Here is a 23329-nt window from a genome sequence, read left to right as displayed (position 1 = left end):
ATTTTATCTGAACTGAGCACAAATAACAAATAAAACAGGTTTTTGATTTTCTCAATTAGTGTGGACAAGACTAAGAGTCAGGCTTTCAAAAGAATTAAAGCTTTGTCTGGGTGTTTGATTAATTAATAAGCTGGAATTAAAGATTGCTGCTACTCCTCCTCCTCGACCTGTGCTTCGAGCATTCTGACAGTTACTGTGACTCGGGGGTGTTGATTCATTTAAACTAACATATTCATCCTGCTGTAACCAGGTTTCTGTAAGGCACAATAAAACAATATGTTGATCAATTATTAAATCATTTACTAATAGGGACTTGGAAGAGAGAGACCTAATGTTTAACAATCCACATTTAATTGTTTTATTCTTTGGTGCAGTTGATGAAGCTGTATTATTTATTGTTTTTTAATTTTTATGGTTAAATAGCTTTTTACTGATTTAATTTTTGTTTTTTGGTGGTCTGGGAGCAGGCACCGACTCTGTGGGGATGGGGTTTTGGGGAGATGGCAGGAGGAGAGAAGCTGCAGAGAGGCGTATAAGACTGCAACTCTGCTTCCTGGTCTCAACCCTGGGTGAGTCTGACTTATTGCCGGCAATGCAGACCAAGCTCTCACTGCAGCTGCACATGGACTGAATGGGTCAGAAGCACACTGATTATGGGCTTTAATGATTTATTTAACTCTTCTTTTCACACGGTGTAATTGGTATATAACATAGCTCTTTAATGACTAAAAAACAATAAATGAGTGCACAAGTTTGACTATATTTTGGACTATAATCCACGGTTTCAAAATTATATATATAGGCTCAAATAGATACATAAAGTCACTTTTAATAAGTGGTACTGTTTCTGTGCTGTTAAGCCTTGGCCTTGTTGAGTTAAATCAATAAGGCCAAGACCTATTAACTCCTCATTAATGTTGACAACAACTGATAGTTTCTCTTTCCCAGAAGAAAAATGATTTGTTTGTCAGTTGTCACTGGATTGACCAAAAATCAGAACAATGGAGATGTCCAAGGAACTCAGTTAAGGTCTAAGAATGAGAATTTTTAATTGTTTTTATATTGTGCTTTTCTACTGTACTTGAGCACTCAAAGTACATGCCTCATTCACCCAAGCACTGGAGCAGTCATGGATCAAACCACCAACCTTATGATTGGTGGGTGACCTGCTCTACCTCCTGAGCTGCCACCCACCAACTTGTGTAGAACTTATTTGGATGTGTCACCACTTTGCCGAGTATCAAAAACTGACACTCTGCAAACTGTCACCCTCAGATGAGAGGAAATTGGTCAGGATGTTTAGATACACTCCAGGAATCACCAAGGCTCAAGCCTGCCAAGAACTGGAAATTGCTGGAACAGCAGCATCACCGTTCACAGTGAAGCAAGTTTTACATTTCTATAAAGTGATAGGGAGCCGAAAAAGAAAGACCTGTTCCAAAATCAACACTTTCAGGCTTGACTGAAACTTGCAGCTACCAACATGGACAAGCAGATTTATGGTAAAATGAGTACAAGAAATGATTGAACTGTTTGGCATAATGACAAAAGGCACAAAGTGGATAGTATACTAAAACTGGAGGACTATCTCCAGATTCTTTAACTTCATCTCAACAGCTAAAACCTTGACACAATTAAGGGTTTTCCAAAAGAACAATGATCCAAAACACACATCAGAACTGGATTTGGAATGGATAAAACTTCTGGCTAAGGTTAATCGTAGGTTTGGTAAGATCGTTATTCACGTCAGCAGTAATGACACCCGGTTACGCCAATCGGAGGTCACTAAAATTAATATTGACTCGGTGTGTAACTTTGCAAAAACAATGTGGGACTCTGTCGTTTTCTCTGGGCCTCTCCCCAATCAGACCAGGAGCGACATGTTTAGCCGCATGTTCTCCTTGAATCGCTGGCTGTCTGAGTGGTGTCCAAAAAACGGCGTGGGCTTCATAGATAATTGGCAAAGTTTCTGGGGAAAACCTGGTCTTGTTAGGAGAGATGGCATCCATCCCACTTTGGATGGAGCAGCTCTCATTTCTAGAAATCTGGCCAAATTTATTCACCCTCCTAAAACCTGACTACCCAGGGTTGAGACCAGGAAGCAGAGTTGCAGTCTTACACATCTCTCTGCAGCTTCTCTCCTCCTGCCATCCCCCCAAAACTCCATCCCCATAGAGTCGGTGCCTGCTCCCAGACCACCAAACACCAAAGCTAAAATCAGCAAAAAGCTATTTAAGCATAAAAATTCAAAAACAAATAATATAGCTTCATCAAGTCTACCAAAGAATTAAACAATTTAATGTGGATTATTAAACATTAGGTCTCTCTTTCTTCTAAGTCCCTGTTAGTAAATGATTTAAAAATTGATCAACGTATTGATTTATTCTGCCTTACAGAAACCTGGTTACAGCAGGATGAATATGTTAGTTTAAATGAATCAACACCCCCGAGTCACAGTAACTGTCAGAATGCTCGAAGCACAGGTCGAGGAGGAGGATTAGCTGCAATCTTCAATTCCAGCTTATTAATTAATCAAAGACCCAGACAAAGTTTTCATTCTTTTGAAAGCCTGACTCTTAGTCTTGTCCATCCTAATTGGGAAAATCAAAAACCTGTTTTATTTGTTATTATCTATCGTCCACCTGGTCCTTACTCAGAGTTTCTGTCTGATTTCTCAGACTTTTTATCTGATTTAGTGCTCAGTTCAGATAAAATAATTATAGTGGGTGATTTTAACATCCATGTAGATGCTGAGAATGACAGCTTCAACACTGCATTTAATCTATTGTTAGATTCAATTGGCTTCTCTCAAAATGTAAAGGAGCCCACCCACCACTTTAATCATACTCTGGATCTTGTCCTGACATATGGCATAGAAACTGAAGACTTACCAGTATTCCCTGAAAGCCCCCTCCTGTCTGATCATTTCTTAGTAACATTTACATTTACTTTAATGGATTACACAGCAGTGGGGAATAAGTTTTATTACAGTAGAAGTCTTTCTGAAAGTGCTGGTACTAAGTTTAAGGATCTAATTCCTTCATTGTTATGCTCTTCAGTGCCAACACAGTGCAGAGCAGCTACCTAAACTCTGCTCCCAGTGAGGTCGATTATCTCGTCAATAGTTTTACATCCTCACTGCGTATAACTTTGGATACTGTGGCTCCTCTGAAAAGGAAAGCTTCAAATCAGAAGTGCCTGACTCCGTGGTATAATTCACAAACGCACAGCTTAAAGCAGATAACCCGAAAGCTGGAGAGGGAATGGCGTCTCACTAAATTAGAAGATGCTCATTTAGCCTGGAAAAAGAGTTTGTTGCTCTATAAAAAAGCCCTCTGTAAAGCTAGGACATCTTACTCTTCATCATTAATTGAAGAAAATAAGAACAACCCCAGGTTTGTTTTCAGCACTGTAGCCAGGCTGACAAAGAGTCAGAGCTCTGTAGAGCCGAGTATTCCTTTCACGTTAACTAGTAGTGACTTCATGGATTTCTTTACAAATAAAATTTTAGGCATTAGAGAAAAAATTATTCATAACCATCTCAAAGATTATTCTTCATGTTCAGCTGCTTTCAGCACTGCTGGTATTTGTTTAGACTCTTTTGCTCCAGTTGATCTTTCAGAGTTAACTTCAATAGTTACTTCCTCCAAACCAGCAACATGTTTATTAGATCCCATTCCTACTAGACTGTTCAAAGAAGTCTTTCCAATTATTAATGCTTCAATCTTAAAAATTATCAATCTGTCTTTATTAGTTGGCTATGTACCACAGACCTTCAAGGTGGTGTGGAAATTTAAATAATAAGTGTGTGTGCTGCTGCTTAAACCTTTAGGTTTCAGCATGTTCATTTTATCGAACAGGAATGACACAAAACAAACAGAATAATGAGGCCAATTATTAAATTTAATAAAACCATTTTAAACAGTTTACAGATTAATCTGGGTCAGACTGCATGCCATGAGATGGCATGAAGTACTGGCACATTCTAATTCGACTTACAGTTTCATATCGTCACAGCATATCAGTCTTGATTACATCATTTACAAAACAGAATGTAGAAAACAGAGAATTTCAACAACAGGGTGACCTCAAAGTCTCCATTTCTATCACTGTGTAGTCTTCATCAGTGTGGTTTATTGTACAGACAGAACACAGAGTTTATGATGACACGGAACATTATAAGCTGCTGTATTTTTAATTGTTATGTTTATCTTCCAATCAAAAACAAATTTCTCAGGCAAGTAAATGTATGTAAGATATATATGTGGCATATACCATGAATATTACAATAGTGGCTGTTGGAAGTCTTTCAATGCTTCAATCTTAAAAATGATCAATCTGTCATTATTAGCTGGCTATGTACCACAGACCTTCAAAGTGGCTGTAATTAAACCTCTACTTAAAAAGCCATCACTGACCCAGCTGTCTTAGCTAATTATAGGCCAATCTCCAACCTTCCTTTTCTCTCAAAGATTCTTGAAAGAGTAGTTGTAAAACAGCTCACTGATCATCTGCAGAGGAACGGTTTATTTGAAGAGTTTCAGTCAGGTTTCAGAATTCATCACAGTACAGAAACAGCATTAGTGAAGGTTACCAATGATCTTCTTACAGCCTCTGACAGTGGACTCATCTCTGTTCTTGTCCTGTTGGACCTCAGTGCAGCTTTGATACTGTTGACCATAACATTTTATTACAGAGATTAGAGCTTGCTATAGGTATTAAAGGTACTGCACTGCAGTGGTTTGAATCATATTTATCTCATAGACTCCAATTTGTTCATGTAAATGAGGAGTCTTCTTCACACACTAAGGTTAATTATGGAGTTCCACAGGGTTCTGTGCTAGGACCAATTTTATTTACATTATACATGCTTCCCTTAGGCAGTATTATTAGAAAGCACTGCATCAATTTTCATTGTTATGCAGATGATACTCAGCTTTATCTATCCATGAAGCCAGATGACACACATCAATTAATTAAACTGCAGGAATGTCTTAAAGACATTAAGGCCTGGATGACCTCTAATTTCCTGCTTCTAAATTCAGATCAAACTGAAGTTCTTGTACTCGGCCCCACAAATCTTAGAAACATGGTGTCAAACCAGATATTTACTCTGGATGGCATTACTTTGGTCTCCAGTAACACTGAGAGAAATCTTGGAGTCATTTTTGACCAGGATATGTCCTTCAATGCACATATTAAACAAATATGTAGGACCGCTTTTTTGCATTTGCGCAATATTTCTAAAATTAGAAACATCCTTCCTCAGAGTGATGCTGAAAAGCTAATTCATGCATTTATTACTTCTAGGGTGGATTATTGTAATTCATTATCATCAGGCTGTCCTAAAAGCTCTCAGAAAAGCCTTCAGCTGATCCAAAATGCTGCAGCTAGAGTACTGACAGGGACTAGAAAGAGAGAGCAGATTTCTCCCATATTGGCTCCTCTTCATTGGCTCCCTGTTAAATCTAGAATAGAATTTAAAATTCTTCTCCTCACATACAAGGTCTTGAATAATCAGGCCCCATCTTATCTCAAAGACCTCATAGTCCCATATCACCCCAATAGAGCACTTTACACTCAGACTGCTGGCTTACTTGTGGTTCCTAGGATACTTAAGAGTAGAATGGGAGGCAGAGCCTTCAGCTTTCAGGCCCCTCTTCTGTGGAACCAGCTTCCAGCTTGGATTCAGGAGACAGACACCCTCTTTTTTTATGTCATCATGTTTTATGGCCACCATAAAATAAAACTAGATTTGATCTATTTCAAAATTGCCTCAGTATAAATTGGTTGATGAGACAGCTAAAAATTATCGATCCTATAGTGTAGTCTTCTGGGGCATGTATCCAGTAATTCTGCTAGTTAAAAAGAAGTAATGTCCATATCTCCACTGGTCAAAAGCTGTAGACTGCTTCACCATATTCCTCCTCTCTGCACACAAACTGAAATCAGCTTATAGTAGCACAAGTGCTCAGGAAGAAAAAAGCTTTTTGTTTGATTTTTTTTTCTTTCTATACACCTGGTGGGCAGATAACTAAAGAACCATAACATTATTATAAATAAATAGCATAATTAAAACTGTAATGTGATTACTGAATTTAGTACAGTAGTGTATTACATTACTGTGTTACTGAAAAATACACTGGGATTACAATAGCATGTTGAACTTTTTACTCTTTACATGAAAGAGCATAGAAAAATCTGGTAGTACGTAACTTTTTACTTTTTTCCTATATTTTGAACAAATTTTATCTAATTTAGTGCATTACTGGGTATCTGGCAGTCCCTGAGCCAACCATGAACTCCTCTGTATACCAATGTATTCTAGAGTGAAATGTGGGGCCACGTCTCCAACAAGTAAAAGCTTGACCCAAATTCAGTTGTGCATCCATCGATTTTCTTCCACTTTATCTGGGGTGTCTGAGGTGGCTGTAGCTCAGTAGGTAGAGCAGGTCACCTACTGATCGGAAGGTCAGAGGTTCAATTCCTGGCTACTCCAGGCTACGTGCCATTGCATCCTTGGGCAAGATACTTAACCCCAAGTTGCTCTCTGATGCAACTGTTGGAGTATGAATGTGTGTGAATGTTAAATAATTAAAGCACTTAGCTTAATTAATCATGGAAGTGCTTGTATGCATGGGTAAATGTGTTATGTAAGTGCTTTGAGTGCTCATACTGAGTAGAAAAGCGCTATATAAGAACTAGTCCATTTACTTATCCAATTCAGGGTCACAGGGAGCTGGAGTCTATCCCAGCTGTCAGAGGGTGAGAGGCAGGGTACACCCTGTACAGACTGCAAATTTGTCACAGGGTTAACACACAGAGACAGACAGCCATCCACACCTACAGTCAATTTAGAATCAACAATTATACGAACCCTAGGAGTGTTTGGACCCCATACGTGTGGGAGGAAGCCAAAATACCTGGACAGAACCCACGCAGACACAGGATGAACATGCAAACTCCACACAGAAATGCCCCAGACTGGATTTGAACCCAGGACCTTCTTGCTCTGAGGTACCCAGTCAAACAAAAGCATGTACATCAAATATAAGCAAAACCCAAAAGCACTCACAGTTTACTGCTTGAGCTGTATATTAGTTTAAGAACTGACTAATGAAGTCTAGATTTTAGAGGCAACTCAATCACCCAGTAAGTCTCAGTAAACTCATTCACTAGTGCTTTCTCTCACTTGTGTTGTTTCTTCAAATTTAATCATCAGCAGCTATTAGGGCACCACCGTAAGAAGTGCAGAACCCTTTCTCTACGGCTGCCCGCAGGATAAATTATGCTGCCTGACCTGGAGTTTTTGCCTAAGCAAGGTTAACCAAGCTGAGGGAAGCTCAGCCATTCAGGGGTGACGAAAAAGAGAAGACAGAAAAGAAGGGGTTGGATACTGTTATAAAACAGGGATTGCAGTTTTTTTTTTTAATACATTTCCAAAAATATTTGAAAATGCTTTTCACTTTGTTCTTATGTGTTATTGATGGTAAAAATATATATATATTTTGGTACTTTTTGAAACCAAGTGTTTGTAAAATAATTTCTCTTTCTCTGTGTCTTGTTTAAATGTAAAAAGCATCATATAGGTACAGTCACAGATCACAAAGAAATGCATTAGCACTTATTTTGTGTTATTCTTATAAACTCTATTTAAATCTGACTTTTTTTACTCACTATGCTCATTTTCAACAGCAGACATTCCTCAGCCAAAGGTGGGAAAATAATTCAAAAATAATTAGACTGAGTTAAACCAGCAACAGTGAGTTCACTCTGATGCTTGTTGTACAGAAAGAATACACCAGCAGATGGCAGCAGCTGACTGTGAGGCGGAGAAAAACAGACCGTAACGTTCAGCAATGTCAGAGTGTAGTACAAGCTCCTTAAAGTAAAATTCTATAATTTTATAATGAAATGATGACAAGAGTCCATAAGATAAGAAACCATAAGAATCCAGAGAACATGATGTTTTAAATCTTATGAATTTTAGTTTGTTGTTTATTGACAAATTGAATTGACTGACACATTACTGACTGACTGTTGCTGACGGAGATACAGCCTTCAGAAAACTGTAAAATCCTGTGCAAATATTATATGATTCTTTTGAGTCTTACTTACATAAGCGCTTTGAGTGCTCTGACTGAGTAGAAAAGCGCTATATAAGAACTAGTCCATTTACCATTTATCTTACTGAGCACTTAAAGCATGTTTACACTACAAACACTCAACAGACCCAACTATTTAGCAACTGAAAGTGTTAATCTTGTGTTCATCATGTTTATACTGTCTCCTCTGTCTATGGCAAATATCCTAAAATGTTTTAATGTAATAAATTATGTTTTATGCAAAACAGAATTAAAAACACAAACTGTACAAACAAAATTATATTTATGACTGTTACTTCTAACTAAACAATTTTTTGTTTCAGTAACGCTACAAAAATGTATTTTATAAACGTAAACTATGGTTAGTGGTTTTAACACCAAAACTGGAGATGATCTGATGACTTTATTTAATATTTTGAGTAACAAAGTACAATGAAGTGGTTTGTTTTCTTGTTTTTTTTAAGCTTTTCTTACATGCTGTTTAAAAGAAAATCTAAGCAGGGGTCTGAAAAGGTTGATTTCACCACAGCCAGTGGCCCAGCCACTATATGGCTGGGAAAGAAAGTTTGGGAAAGAAAGAAAGAAAGAAAGAAAGAAAGAAAGAAAGAAGAAAGAGGAGAGCTTTGTTTAGGCTAGAACCACACATTCAGACAATGTTTTATTCTACAAAGTCAGTGTTGAGTGTCACACATTACAAAGTAATTGCATTACATTTACAATTGTGTTGTTATTTGCACTACAAAAGGCTAAATTAAATTACATTTTATGCATGATTGGCAGATAGAAAAAATAAAATAAAATAAATTAAATTAAATGTGCCTGAGCACTTGTACTACAGTCTGGTGATTTCAGTTTGCGGCCAAGGAGCAGGACAAAGATAGAGTGGTCTACAAATATTGGTGATTTAGGTAGAGTGATGGTATGGGCATTACTTTACACGATAGTAAAATGCAAACTGTACCCAAGTCAGAAACAAGGGAGAGCATGTTATAAAAGCCTGCACTATGAAGAAAGGTCAAAACACCCAGGGTAATTTTCCATTATCTGGATTTACTTAGGATAAGCAGTGACACAAAGCTGAGTATCAGCTTGCAAAGTTAACCCAGGTTTCCCTGCATGCTCACAGGAAAAGTATGGTTGCCAACATCTGACCAATCACAGTTATGGATAAGTGTACTCAGCAGCACTGCAGCTGATTTCACAGAGGAAGAAAAAACTCTATTATGAGAACAATATGAAGTGTTTTTAAACACATAAAACAGACTGAAAACAACACGGCTGCTGCAGACAAAGCAGCAGTATGAGCATAAAAGCACTGTAGAGCACTGTAGTATTACAAGTGCTGAAGAAATGCACGTAAGCTTTAAGGTCTACTATTTTTATTAAGTTTAGTCCATTTGAGGGCAGTGTCACAATTCTACCAGTAAGACAAAAAAAATCTGATGCAATCAAATCAAGTATTCCAATAAATTATTGCTTAAATGTGCATAAGACTGTGTTGTCTGAGCTGCAGCCATGGTGGTGTTTAATGGTCTGAGAGTAAAGAACAAACATAAAAACTGAACTCAAATATAGGCTCGGGGTATCCTACATGGGATTTGATATTAAGTCCACAAGTGCCCTGTCTTAGTATCATAGTAATGCTTATAGAGGAATAAAATTGTAAATTGTTTACAGCTGACAGAAAAACAGATAAAAAATAAAAATATGTATACGAATTTGTATTTTTTAATGATGTTCATTAAAAACACTATTTAAAAAATAAAAAAGCCTCCTGTTCTCTGCACAGAGGTCTGAGGATTTTTCCAGCAATGGTGATGCTCTTTTCCAGAGTACTGATTGGCCAGTAGCCAGTGATTAACAGTATTTCTGAACTGCTAACTCACATTTCCTGAGTCCACCACCCATTTTCCCAAAACCTTAAACACAAATCTAAAAACTCAAGCTAAGTCCCCAAAATCCAATACTTTCCCATCAAAATCAAACAATCAGTGCAAGAAACAGTGAACTGTATGCAAAACCAAACACTGTGATCAGATCACACACAGTAAGTAATAAATCTATTCAGAGACCATCTGTTACACACTACATCAGATACTTTAAGACACAGCAGCCAGAGCATGTAGTCAACAGAAAATGTTTATTCCAAGTGTGTACAGGGAAACACTGCCATAGTCAGAGAGACAAGACAGTGCTGAATGTACACTGATAAAAATATCCTGCCCTATCTACATAATAAAATTAGGGCAACTATTTGCATAATTTGTTTATGTTGATCAAGCACGACTGTTCTGTGTTTAAAGTACTTACTTATTTCTTTATGAAATATAAAATTCAAGTAAAGTGACTTTAATTTTGTTAAATAGATTAAGCAAAACTAAACTTTATATAAATCGCTCAACTTTTTCAATGTAGTAAATGAAATTAGCAAGTAAAAGCAACTTCATTTCATTAAGTAGATCAAACAAAAACCGTTGTATAAATTACTTAATTTTGTTAAATGTATTTAATGATTTTTCTTAAGTAGAATTAACTTGATTTTTGCAGGTACATGTAAAGCATAACCATTTGGTAATTGGACTAGTTCTAATACAGCGCTTTTCTACTCTGAGCACTCATACAACACGTTTACCCATTCACACAAGCACTTCTGTGAGTAACTAAACTAAGTGCTTTTATTGTCTAACATTCACACACATTCATACTCCAAAGCTTGTGTTGGAGAGCAACTTGGGGTTCAGTATCTTTCCAATGGATGCTTTGGCATGCAGCCCAGAGCAGCCAGGAATTGAACCGCTGACCTTCCAATCAGGGGGGTGACCTGCTCTACCTCCTGAGCTACAGCCACACACAGTTACACATTTTTTTTTTAGATATCTACAATTATTTCTGAAAGTGAAATTTATTGAATTTATAACAGATTGAGCACAAATACCAATTCTCTATTTTCTTATTCCTAACATAAAATGAGGGTTGTTATTTTATTTTCATATTGAACATGTATTCAATCTTATATGAATTGCATGCCTGATAATGACAAAAACTTCATAAGCAAAGGTGTGATACTGGGGGAAAAAGCATTTCAGAAATCACTTTTTTGTGCCACTTGTTTTATTTTGAATATGCAAATATCATGTGAACAACACACCAAAAATACAGAAATTTTGTCTCCCCTAAAAGTGCCAGACCAATTGACAAAGATGATTTAGTATGAAAGCAAAAAGAGGGGAAACAAACAAAAAGAGGAAAGGCTTCCAAGCCATCAGGATCTTTTTTCCGTATCAGATTAGAAACACATACTACAGCAAATCAAAAAAGCACGTATAAAAAAAAAATGCTTTTTCCCAAACTTTCTCCTATCAAAGGAGAACAAATCATTTGAATCTTCTAGAAACATCTGACAAGTAAAACAGACAAGAATAAAGAACTGTTGACTCTTGTTCAGTTCTGCTCCCTGGCTTCAACATGAGCTCCATGAATTAAGTAGTTAGCTCAAGCTTTTATACAAGCTAAATAAAAGCACTGAGATTAAAGTGGTTTCCACAGGTAGAACAGAGGAAACATAAAATACAACCAATCAGGCTCAAAAACAACTGAGCAGAAACAAGGTCTGTGGCAGTTTCCTGCAAACATTTAATAAGTCTATTAAACACTGTATATGGAGAAATGATTGTTTAAAAAAATAAATAAATAAATAAATAAATAAATATATATATATATATATATATATATATATATATATATATATATATATATATATATATATATATATATATATATATATATAAGTGGCGGCTGGTGCTAAAAAAACTGAGGGGGGCGCACACAAACAAATGAAAAACAAACAAAACTAATCTTAAAAAATAGCACTATATGAACATGAATTTTGCCCTCCTTTCCTTCTGCCCTGCAAATTTCTCAATTACATTCTTGTTAAAGTCAGTCATCTCTGTGACTAGTCTTTTCTCCATTGACAACATGGCCAATGCATTCAGCCTGTCCTGAGTCATTGAGTTTCTCAGAAAAGTCTTGATTCTTTTCAGAGTTGAAAAGCACCGTTCAGCTTCTGCTGTGGTCATGGGTGTGGTGATGAGGATCTTCAAGAGCGTGACAGTTTCTGAAAAGACTTCTTCTAGATTGTTTTCCATAAACAGCTGGAGTAGGCCCACAGCACCACAACAGGCTTTGAACTCTTCCTTGCTGTAGATGAGAGTAAGCTCTGTCTTCAGCTTACCTCGATTGAGCACTGGATAGGCTTTTAAGGTGTTGCTCAGTGCATCTTCAGGAAATGCTGTGTTGTATTGTTCAAATCTGTCCCCCTGCAGGAGTGTGGCACTAACAAGGTGGTTTGTGAAAGAAAAGCGCTCCCTGGTGTGTCCCAGTATGATATCACAGACCTTAAGAGAGAAGGACAAACATGAAGATTATGATTTTATAATCACATTTTTCATTCTAAATATGAAATGTTATTTTGTCCTTTCTATTAAGTCATAGAAAGAAGGAACACATTTTATTTATAAACTTACTGATTTAATAACATTTGCTGCCATTTTTTAAGGCTGTGTTATGAAATGTGTTACAGCATTTTTGTGGGACAAGATTATACAAAATTCAGTAACCAAATGTTTTATTCCCCATTACCCATAAACTTCAGTACAACTTAAATAATAAAATATCTTGCTGACAAACATTACATCAACATACCTACACAGCATAGACACAACTAAAGGTATTTCTAACTACAACGCACATCTTCCTAATATATTAAATAACACTACTATAAACCAGTGTACCAGTGATTTTCCACAACAACTCACCTCTGCAGCAATCCTTTCATGGTCTTCTACACTGAGTGTCCGACGCTTCTTCACTGGCTGACTACTACCTACACTGCTTTGTCCAGCCATGGAGTGGAGAGAATTTCTGCCAAAGAGAAATACTTACAATATTATAATAATGAAGAAGAAGAAAAAAAAAATCAGCTATTTAAACAATTACCTGATCTTTTGAATGTCCTGCTGGAACTGTTGGATGCTCTCCTGGATACAGACTGAATCTATGACCTTCTTCTGGAGTTTGGCATAGAGAAGGTCCACATGAGGCATGATATGGTGGAAAAGTTGCAGAACGAACTTAAAATCCTGATCCTCCAGTAGCATGGCAAATGCTCCAGCCTCTCTGACGGTAATGGGGTCAAAGTCACCAGAGTCTTGTATGCTTTGGAAACAGCGGATGAGGTCCTCTCTGTGCTCAAACACAGTATTGATGGCACGGCTGTGAAAGTTCCATCTGACATTGCTGGATGCTGGTAGTCTGTGGGCCACAACTTTATCAAGAACGCTTGTGCGCTTGGATGATCTGGAAAAAAAGCTGGAAAATCCACTAAGAATTTTTTTTTCTAACCTAACTTTGGTTATGTGAGAAGTAGCCTGTTGCATTATTAGATTGAGCTGATGAACATAGCAGTGGATGTAGTGGGCATTTGGGTACACATCTTGTATCTTCTTCTGAACACCTGCAGTGGCACCTCGCATCACGCTGGCTCCATCATATGCCTGACAGATTAGCTTAGCCTTTTGATCCTCAGGAAGAATAGTTGCAAGACGTTCTTTTAGGGCTGTAGCAATGGAATCAGGTGTAGCCGACTGCAGAGGGATAAACTCAAAAAACCTTTCCTGCACAGTGTTTTTGGCATCGATATAGCGTAGTCCAAGCACAAGCTGGCACTGCGTAGCAACATCCACAGTCTCGTCTGCCTGGATTGAAAGAAAAGCACTGCTCTGTGCTTCTTTGATTATATGCTCCTTCAGAACAGAAAACATACAGTCCAGTAGCTCATTCTGCACAGTTTTCGAAGTTCCCTTAAACACAGTAGCATTCTCAAGGTGCTCTTTTAGTACTCCATCAAGAGAAGCAACAAAATCAACCAACCCACGAAAGATCCCGGGATTTTCAGAGCTCTTACTTTCGTCATGACCACGCAAGGCCAGCTCAAAGGCTCCACAAAACTTAACACAGTCTATTATTCTAGAAACGATGTGCCGATTTTTTGTCACCTCTTCATTGTGCCTTCTAACAGCAAACCTGCAGCCTTCATCTAGCTGTTGAGCAATGCTAAGTTTCCCCCAAAAACTTAGCTTCATTGCATTGTCTAGGTGGCTGCGGCTGTTTTCGTGCCGTTTGCATTTTTCTGAAAGATGTTTTAAGTCTCTTACCCCAGTTGTTGTCCACATTGCCTCCGTGCCAGAACTTTGAAATAGCAAACACGGAAAGCAGTAAAAGGCATTGCTTACATCACATCCAGCTAGCCAACTCCGCTTGTCATAAGAAGAGCTGGAAAAAGCCCGCGTGTAGGATCGTCCACGATCACTTGCCTGCTGCTGAATTTGTAAATTGGGACGATCCGGTCCAAGCTCCTTTATCCTGTTTTTTTCTTCAAGTGAACGCTTTGTAAAAGCATTTTTTTGTAAAGACAAAACAGAATTTTCTCTCATTTTGAAACTACTCCACTTTGCAAACGTAAACGTGAATCGACCTAACGAACTGCAGCTGCGCTAATGAGTCGAATCGGGGATTGTCCAATCACACAATGTTTTAAAAAAAATTAGCCAGTACTGACACTCTACCAGTAATGACACAACAGAATGGGTGTGTCCGGGACGCTGCGCCCTGTGGAAAACCTTAAATAACCAATTAAAAGTCAGCCTCAGATCACCTGCTTGCTAAAAGTTGATGCGCCTACATACACTCTCATTAGAACGGCGCCCTGCACATAGGATAGGAAGTGTGCACAATGTGAGCAATTGTAAAATGTATTTACTATTTTAATAAATTCTAACATGTCTATTGGACACACAGTATGAATAAATACATTTCTAAGTATTTTGCAGTTCAGAAATCATTTATTATCTAAACAATTTAAAGGGGGCGGCGCCCAAGCGCCCCCTACTGGCCAGCCGCCACTGATATATATATATATATATATATATATATATATATATATATATATATATATATATATATATATTCAATTTCAATTCAATTTTATTCATATAGCGCCAAATCACAACAAACAGTCGCCTCAAGGCGCTTTGTATTGTGGGTAAAGACCCTACAATAATACAGAGAAAACCCAACAGTCAAAACGACCCCCTATGAGCAGCACTTGGCGACAGTGGGAAGGAAAAACTCCCTTTTAACAGGAAGAAACCTCCAGCAGAACCAGGCTCAGGGAGGGGGGGTCATCTGCTGAGAGGGGGCTGAGGAGAGAGAAAAGACATGCTGTGGAAGAGAGGCAGAGATTAATATCAATTAATGATTAAATGCAGAGTGGAGTATAAGCAAAGTAAATAAGGTGAATGAAAAGAAACAGTGCATTATGGGAACCCCCCAGCAGACTAGGCCTATAGCAGCAACTAAGGGAGGGTTCAGGGTGTCTGTCTCCTGAATCCAAGCTGGGAGCTGGTTCCACAGAAGAGGGGCCTGAAAGCTGAAGGCTCTGCCTCCCATTCTACTCTTAAGTATCCTAGGAACCACAAGTAAGCCAGCAGTCTGAGAGCGAAGTGCTCTGTTGGGGTGATATGGTACTATGAGGTCTTTGAGATAAGATGGTGCCTGATTATTCAAGACCTTGTATGTGAGGAGAAGGATTTTAAATTCTATTCTAGATTTAACAGGGAGCCAATGAAGAGAAGCCAATATGGGAGAATCAAGAATCAAGAATCAAGAATGCCTTTATTAGTCCCACAAATGGGGAAATTGCAGTTAACAGAACATCCATCCAAAACAAGCATAAACATATCACAGACAGAAATATGCTCTCTCTTTCTAGTCCCTGTCAGTACTCTAGCTGCAGCATTTTGGATCAGCTGAAGGCTTTTCAGGGAGCTTTTAGGACAGCCTGATAATAATGAATTACAATAATCCAGCCTAGAAGTAATAAACGCATGAATGAGCTTTTCAGCATCACTCTGAGAAGCTGAGTATCATCTGCATAACAATGAAAATTGATGCAATGCTTTCTAATAATACTGCCTAAGGGAAGCATGTATAATGTAAATAAAATTGGTCCTAGCACAGAACCCTGTGGAACTCCATAATTAACCTTAGTGTGTGAAGAAGACTCCCCATTTACATGAACAAATTGGAGTCTATTAGATAAATATGATTCAAACCACTGCAGCGCAGTACCTTTAATACCTATAGTATGCTCTAATCTCTGTATTAAAATGTTATGGTCAACAGTATCAAAAGGTGCTATATATATATATATATATATATATATATATATATATATATATATATATTTGTTTATTTATTTTATTTGTTTTGAGCATATTTATTTATTTACTGTTATTCTATTAGCATAACTTGTTCTTCAAATAGCCATTTAGATGACTGGGGGATGAATGCATGTGACTGATGCCTGGGTCTTCTAGGTTCTTATTTGTCTGCAGTGTTTATCTCCTGACATCAGATGTCTCACTGTGCGCCTTTCATCCTCGCTGAAGCTGTTCAGCCTGGGATGAGCATCTTCCTACTCATGCCTGTATCTTTGCAAGAGTTTAACTTCTTTGGTCATGGTGCGGTAGCGGGTGGACAGTAATAAAGGCACCAGTGTGGTGTCTGTTTGTAGGCAACCGAAACTGCAGGACGCTCAGGCAGCACCGGGAAACCACAAACGATTGCGTATTTATCATGACAGGTTACAACCCAGGTCTATACTATCAGGACCTAATCAAGATTAGAGCCTAAAGACGTTCTATTTGCAAAACAGAAAGGTCATGTAATGTTAGCTAGCTAACAAATGGACCAATGCTAGCCTAGCATTAATTAACAGCTAGAAAAGACAAAAACACATACCTCCATTTCATTCAATGAAGAATTTGTAGCCTTTGTCTGGTTTTGAACGTGTTTTCAGTGAAAACTTGTCTGCATGTCATAGTATATCCTAATACCGTATTTGTTGCAAATGTATTGTAAACTCCATCCACCGGAAGTAAAGATCCCCAGCATCGAGGCCGAACCAAAGTTGTGTGACGTGATGTGAAAAGGGACTATACCAAATGAACAACGCAGATGAAATGCAGTAAAGATAACAAGATTATTTTTTGTTGTGTGGATGAACTTACTGGCAGTGGCGCAGTGGGCAGGTGCTCACCTTGCAACCGGAGGGTTGCCGTCTGAGCGCATGCTGTCATTGTGTCCCTGAACTTACCACCACCAGGTATGATTGCGGTGTGAATGAATAGTGCATGAAATTGTAAAGCGTCTTTGGGTGTCTAGAAAAGCGCTATAGAAGACTAATGCATTATTAAAAAGATTGGCTCTCAGTACTTAAACAACTTATTTTCGAAAAAAAATCACGTTTTGTGTCTTGAACAAATGTTTTTGACCTCAATACTATGCATATTTGTGTAAAGATACTAATTTGATTTTTTATTGTTGATTTCACAGATTCAATTGTTAGATTTACTTCACCACAGAATCATTTTTATCAGTGTACGTGGGTAAAACCAATCAGGGAAAACAAGACAAATGAAGCAAAAATAAACACAGCACACAAGAGAAAACCCTAACCCTAACCCTACATGGAGACAACAGAGAAACCAGGAATTAGATACATATAAACTAACAAAGAACATAACTCACATAACCTAGAAGGCCTGAGGATACAGGTAAAGAACCCAACCAGGACCTATAAAAAGGTACCAAACTCAAAACTGCAAAACCCCACAATTAACTAAGAATCACACAGAGACGTTGAACAGAATGCGACTGTCCAAAACTCAAACTGCTAGGTCACATTTCCAGCATCATGACAGATACAGCCAATTATGTTTTTTTCTGAGGAAGCTCCTTATCGTTGTTAGTTCAAGAACAAGCTAATAGCATATTTGGCATCTTATTCTTTGTATCTGTATGCAAGGGCTCAATGTGGCATTTGGCTGAGAGATATGCTTGTGCAACATCACATTATGACAGCCTTGACATTTTAGACCTTAATGTTGCATGTGCTGTTTTGCATTCAAATATGCATAAGTAATGCATGTTATTTTCTCAATATTTAAATTAAAATACCAACATTTGGCCCCACAATAATGAGAATTTTCATCCTTTTTGCTTTTAATTGCTTAGACAAGGTAAAAAGAAAAGCTAGATGAGTGAAGTCTATGAACATGATAATTAGGAGGTGTCTGCAGTCTGCATGTGTACTGAAGCAAAAAAAAAAAAAAAAGTGTGACATAATGGAATTTGTGAAAGACAAGAAACTACAAGCATGGAAAAAGCTGGGACAAAATACAGAAAGGCCGGGAAAAAATGATCCATGACAGCAGTGTGTGTGGCAGGAAGCTGACACCAAAGGAACCAGCTACTTCGATGCATACTAAACAGTCAACCACACTACATTGCTCTATCAAAAGTGCATGTACATTTTTGTTAAAAAACAAATCAGCAGGAGTGCCATGCATACAAATAATATGACATTAGAAATATGTGATATGGCTGTGCAGCTAAATGTAGAAGCCATCACTGAGTTGCTCTGTATTTGGTAATTGTAACTACCACACACACTGATATGATTAAATAAATTAAAAACACAACGCAAGATACAGTAGAGTAATAGCTCAAAAATGTTTTGAATAGCAGAATTGAATGGCAATTTAAGGAAAATAAGCAATTTTAGTAATGTGTATAAAAAGGGTTGATGCACAGGTGGCAGTTGATATTCCCAAAAAAAAAAAAAAGAGAGGTGCCACCATGTAAGCCATGATATTGCTACTGTTCTTATCTTTCTAACAAATGAGGGCAGAGTTGCACAGAGTGATCCTCAGAGTTTTGTTAAGCCTGAGATGAGATCTGTTCCAATTACAGTTTTTTCCAACTGCTGACAAGCATTTACCAATACTTAAGCTACTTTTTCAAGACTCTAAACACAGTAACCCATCTACCTCATACAAATAGTCCAATAGTTAATTTCCTGTTCAAAAGAACATTTACTTACCTAAATACCAACTCTGCATGTCCCAATACAAACAAAGTGTTGGCTACATAAATGAACACCATTAAAACACAGCAAAGCTGGTTTGGTATTCAATCATTTTTTCAAAATACTAGCGCAGATTCTCTGTTCAAGAGGAAGATATAAATCAATCACCGCACATCCACTGCAAAAAAAAAAAAAAAACAGCTGATGGCCTTACAGTATTAATATTCTACTTTCTCCCAGTAAGCAAAGACATTATTACATCTATTGTTTTCTTATGAGTCAGTTTATTTTTACTGTAATTTACAACATTTGTAATTTCTGCTCAAATTTGTGTATTTTGGCAACATATTGTGTACACAGTGAGTGATGTTTATGTACTGTATAGAATGTAGAGCAGAAAAAAAAGGAGTCTGTGACAGTCTTGCAGTCAAGGTTATATTTCATTAGGGGCATGAAATTGTTAACTAACTTAAAATAATAGTCAAAATGACAACTTGACAAACTTGATTTTCATAAGTAGATTTAACAGATTCTGTACAAACCGAAACAAATGTGGGCATAGCATATTTCGTTGTAATATTATGTATAAGATGGGGTTTTTTTAAAGATATTTTCGGCCTTTTTAGGTAGTGTACAGTGAAGAAAGAGACAGGGGAAGACACACAGGAAGGGGCCACATGTACGATGTAAACCTGGGTAGCCTACACCACAGCCATGTGGCATATATGGTTGCCTGCTCACCCACTACATTCACCCTTTCTAAAATAGACTCTCAAATAGCTCTCTTATAGCCAAACTGAATGTTTTAGAGCGCATCATTAAACATCCAGGACCTCCAGTTTGTATACAGAAAATTTTTCTTTTTGCCGCCTCTTGATATTTGTCACCATTATTGTAGACAACACAGTGTATGAAATATATTATTATATGACCTATATGTCCTGTTAGTAATTCCACTAAATTCCACAGTTCTTGGCAGACTGGGCATATAAAATTAAAATAATATGACTGTACCTTTGATTAGAAAACAGCACAACTTTTGTAAATCACCTGTAAATCTAATTACAACTGTCAGTACTATTTTGGATTGCACTCACATGTGATTTTGTCCCTTTTAGTAAATCCAGCTCTAGATTTTTTATTTGCTAAATTTGTGATGGAATAAGAATGGAAAATAGGGGACGTATGTATAAAAATGGCTGTGATTCCTGAGTATTTAATGCAATTGTGAGGATCTCGATCTGTGAGCATATTTCATTGTTATGCAGATGATACACAGCTTTATCTATCCACAAAGCCAGATGACACACATTAATTAGCTAAACTGCAGGAATGTCTGAAAGACATTAAGGCCTGGATGACCTCTAATTTCTTGCTTCTAAATTCAGATAAAACTGAAGATCTTGTACTCAGCCCCACAAATCTTACAAACGTGGATGGCATTACCTTGGCCTCCAGTAACACTGTGAGAAATCTTGGAGTCATTTTTGATGAGTATATGTTCTTCAATGCACATCCATTCTCTTCTGCTTATCCTTTTTCAGGGCTGTGGGGGGGCTGGACCCTATCTCAGCTGTCATGGGGGCGAAAGGCAGGGTACACCCTGGACAGGTTGCCAGCCTCCTGCAGGGCTAACAGAGTGAGACACACAACCACGCGCAATCACATTAACACTCATGGGTAAGTTATAATCACCAATTAACCTAACCCCAGTAACTGCATTTCTTTGGACCGTGGGAAGAAAACCCACACAAACATGGGGAGAACACGCAAACACTACACAGAAAGGGCAGCTAGAGTACTGACAGGAACTAGAAAGACAGAGCATATTTCTCCAATATTGACTTCTCTTCATTGGCTCCCACTTAAATCCAGAATAGAATTTAAAATTCTTCTTCTCACATACAAGGTCCTGGTTCAGGGTCACCTGATCCAGCCCTAACTACGTACAAGCTTTATCATAAAGGAAAGTTTTAAGCCTAATCTTAAAAATAGAGAGGGTGTCTGTCTCCTGAATCCAAGCTGGGAGCTGGTTCCACAGAAGAGGGGCCTGAAAGCTGAAGGCTCTGCCTCCCATTCTACTCTTAAGTATCCTAGGAACCACAAGTAAGCCAGCAGTCTGAGAATGAAGTGCTCTGTTTGGGTGATATGGGACTATGAGGTCTTTGAGATAAGATGGGGCCTGATTATTCAAGACCTTGTATGTGAGGAGAAGGATTTTAAATTCTATTCTAGATTTAACAGGGAGCCAATGAAGAGAAGCCAAGATGGGAGAAATCTGCTCTCTCTTTCTAGTCCCTGTCAGTACTCTAGCTGCAGCATTTTGGATCAGCTGAAGGCTTTTCAGGGAGCTATTAGGACAGCCTGATGATAATGAATTACAATAGTCCACCCTAGAAGTAATAAATGCATGAATTAGCTTTTCAGCATCAGTCTGAGAAAAGATGTTCCTAATTTTAGAAATATTGCGCAAATGCAAAAAAGCGGTCCTACATATTTGTTTAATATGTGCATTGAAGGACATATTCTGGTCAAAAATGACTCCAAGACTTCTCACAGTGTTACAGGAGGCCAAAGTAATGCCATCCAGTGTAAGTATCTGGTTTGACACCATGTTTCTAAGATTTGTGGGGCCGAGTACAAGAACTTCAGTTTGATCTGAATTTAGAAGCAGGAAATTAGAGGTCATCCAGGCCTTAATATCTTTAAGACATTCCTGTAGTTTAACTAATTGATGTGTGTCATCTGGCTTCATTGATAGATAAAGCCGAGTATCATCTGCATAACAATGAAAATTGATGCAATGCTTTCTAATAATACTGCCTAAGGGAAGCATGTATAATATAAATGGTAAATGGACTAGCTCTTATATAGCGCTTTTCTACTCAGTATGAGCACTCAAAGCGCTATTACAACATGTTTACATTCACCCATGCACTCCCATTCATACAAGCACTTCCATGTTTGCTAAGCTAAGTGCTTTTTAATTAACTATCATTCACACACATTCATACTCCGAAGGGACGGTCGGAGAGCAACTTGGGGTTAAGTATCTTGCCCAAGGATACATTGGCATGTAGCCTGGAGTAGCCAGGAATTGAACCGCTGACCTTCTGATCAGTAGGTGACCTGCTCTACCTACTGAGCTACAGCCACCCCAAATAGAATTGGTCCTAGCACAAAACCCTGTGGAACTCCATAATTAACCTTAGTGTGTGAAGAAGACTCCCCATTTACATGAACAAATTGGAGTCTATGAGATAAATATGATTCAAACCACTGCAGTGCAGTACCTTTAATACCTATAGTATGCTCTAATCTCTGTAATAAAATGTTATGGTCAACAGTATCAAAGCTGCACTGAGGTCCAACAGGACAAGCACAGAGATGAGTCCACTGTCAGAGGCTGTAAGAAGATCATTGGTAACCTTCACTAATGCTGTTTCTGTACTGTGATGAATTCTGAAACCTGACTGAAACTCTTCAAATAAACCGTTCCTCTGCAGATGATCAGTGAGCTGTTTTACAACTACTCTTTCAAGAATCTTTGAGAGAAAAGGAAGGTTGGAGATTGGCCTATAATTAGCTAAGACAGCTGGGTCAGTGATGGCTTTTTAAGTAGCGGTTTAATTACAGCCACCTTGAAGGTCTGTGGTACATAGCCAGCTAATAATGACAGATTGATAATTTTTAAGATAGAAGCATCAGTAATTGGAAAGACTTCTTTGAACAGTCTAGTAGGAATGGGATCTAATAAACATGTTGCTGGTTCGGAGGAAGTAACTATTGAAGTTAACTCTGAAAGATCAACTGGAGCAAATAAGTCTAAACAAATACCAGCAGTGCTGAAAGCAGCCGAACATGAAGAATAATCTTTGAGATGGTTCTGAATAATTTTTTCTCTAATGTCTAAAATTTTATTTGTAAAGAAATCCATGAAGTCACTATTAGTTAAAGTGAAAGGAATACTCGGCTCTACAGAGCTCTGACTCTTTGTCAGCCTGGCTACAGTGCTGAAAAGAAACCTGGGGTTGTTCTTATTTTCTTCAATTAATGATGAATAGTAAGATGTCCTAGCTTTACGGAGGGCTTTTTTATAGAGCAACAAACTCTTTTTCCAGGCTAAATGAGCATCTTCTAATTTAGTGAGACACCATTCCCTCTCCAGCTTATGGGTTATCTGCTTTAAGCTGTGCGTTTGTGAATTATACCACGGAGTCAGGCACGTATGATT

General features: G+C 37.9%; 1 protein-coding gene and 1 pseudogene across 1 annotated transcript; one reads left to right on the top strand and one right to left on the bottom strand.

Annotated features, from left to right (window-relative positions):
• Positions 1–11974: 11974 nt before the first annotated feature.
• Positions 11975–14754, bottom strand: LOC115777175 (uncharacterized). The gene is made up of 4 exons (XM_030725011.1): positions 14321–14754; positions 13309–13475; positions 13104–13174; positions 11975–12502 (listed from the first exon to the last, which is right to left on the bottom strand). Exons 1-4 carry the CDS (start codon positions 14389–14391, stop codon positions 11975–11977), a joined length of 837 nt encoding a protein of 278 aa, XP_030580871.1. The 5' UTR covers positions 14392–14754.
• Positions 14755–20262: 5508 nt separating this feature from the next.
• LOC115777150 (uncharacterized) overlaps positions 20263–23329 on the top strand; it is a 60413-nt pseudogene continuing 57346 nt past the window's right edge.

Source organism: Archocentrus centrarchus, unplaced genomic scaffold (genome assembly GCF_007364275.1).
Source record: "Archocentrus centrarchus isolate MPI-CPG fArcCen1 unplaced genomic scaffold, fArcCen1 scaffold_44_ctg1, whole genome shotgun sequence".
Classification (NCBI taxonomy): Eukaryota; Metazoa; Chordata; class Actinopteri; order Cichliformes; family Cichlidae; genus Archocentrus; species Archocentrus centrarchus.
The sequence above is the reverse complement of the archived record's forward strand: the minus strand, read 5'-3'. Positions and strand labels throughout refer to the sequence as shown.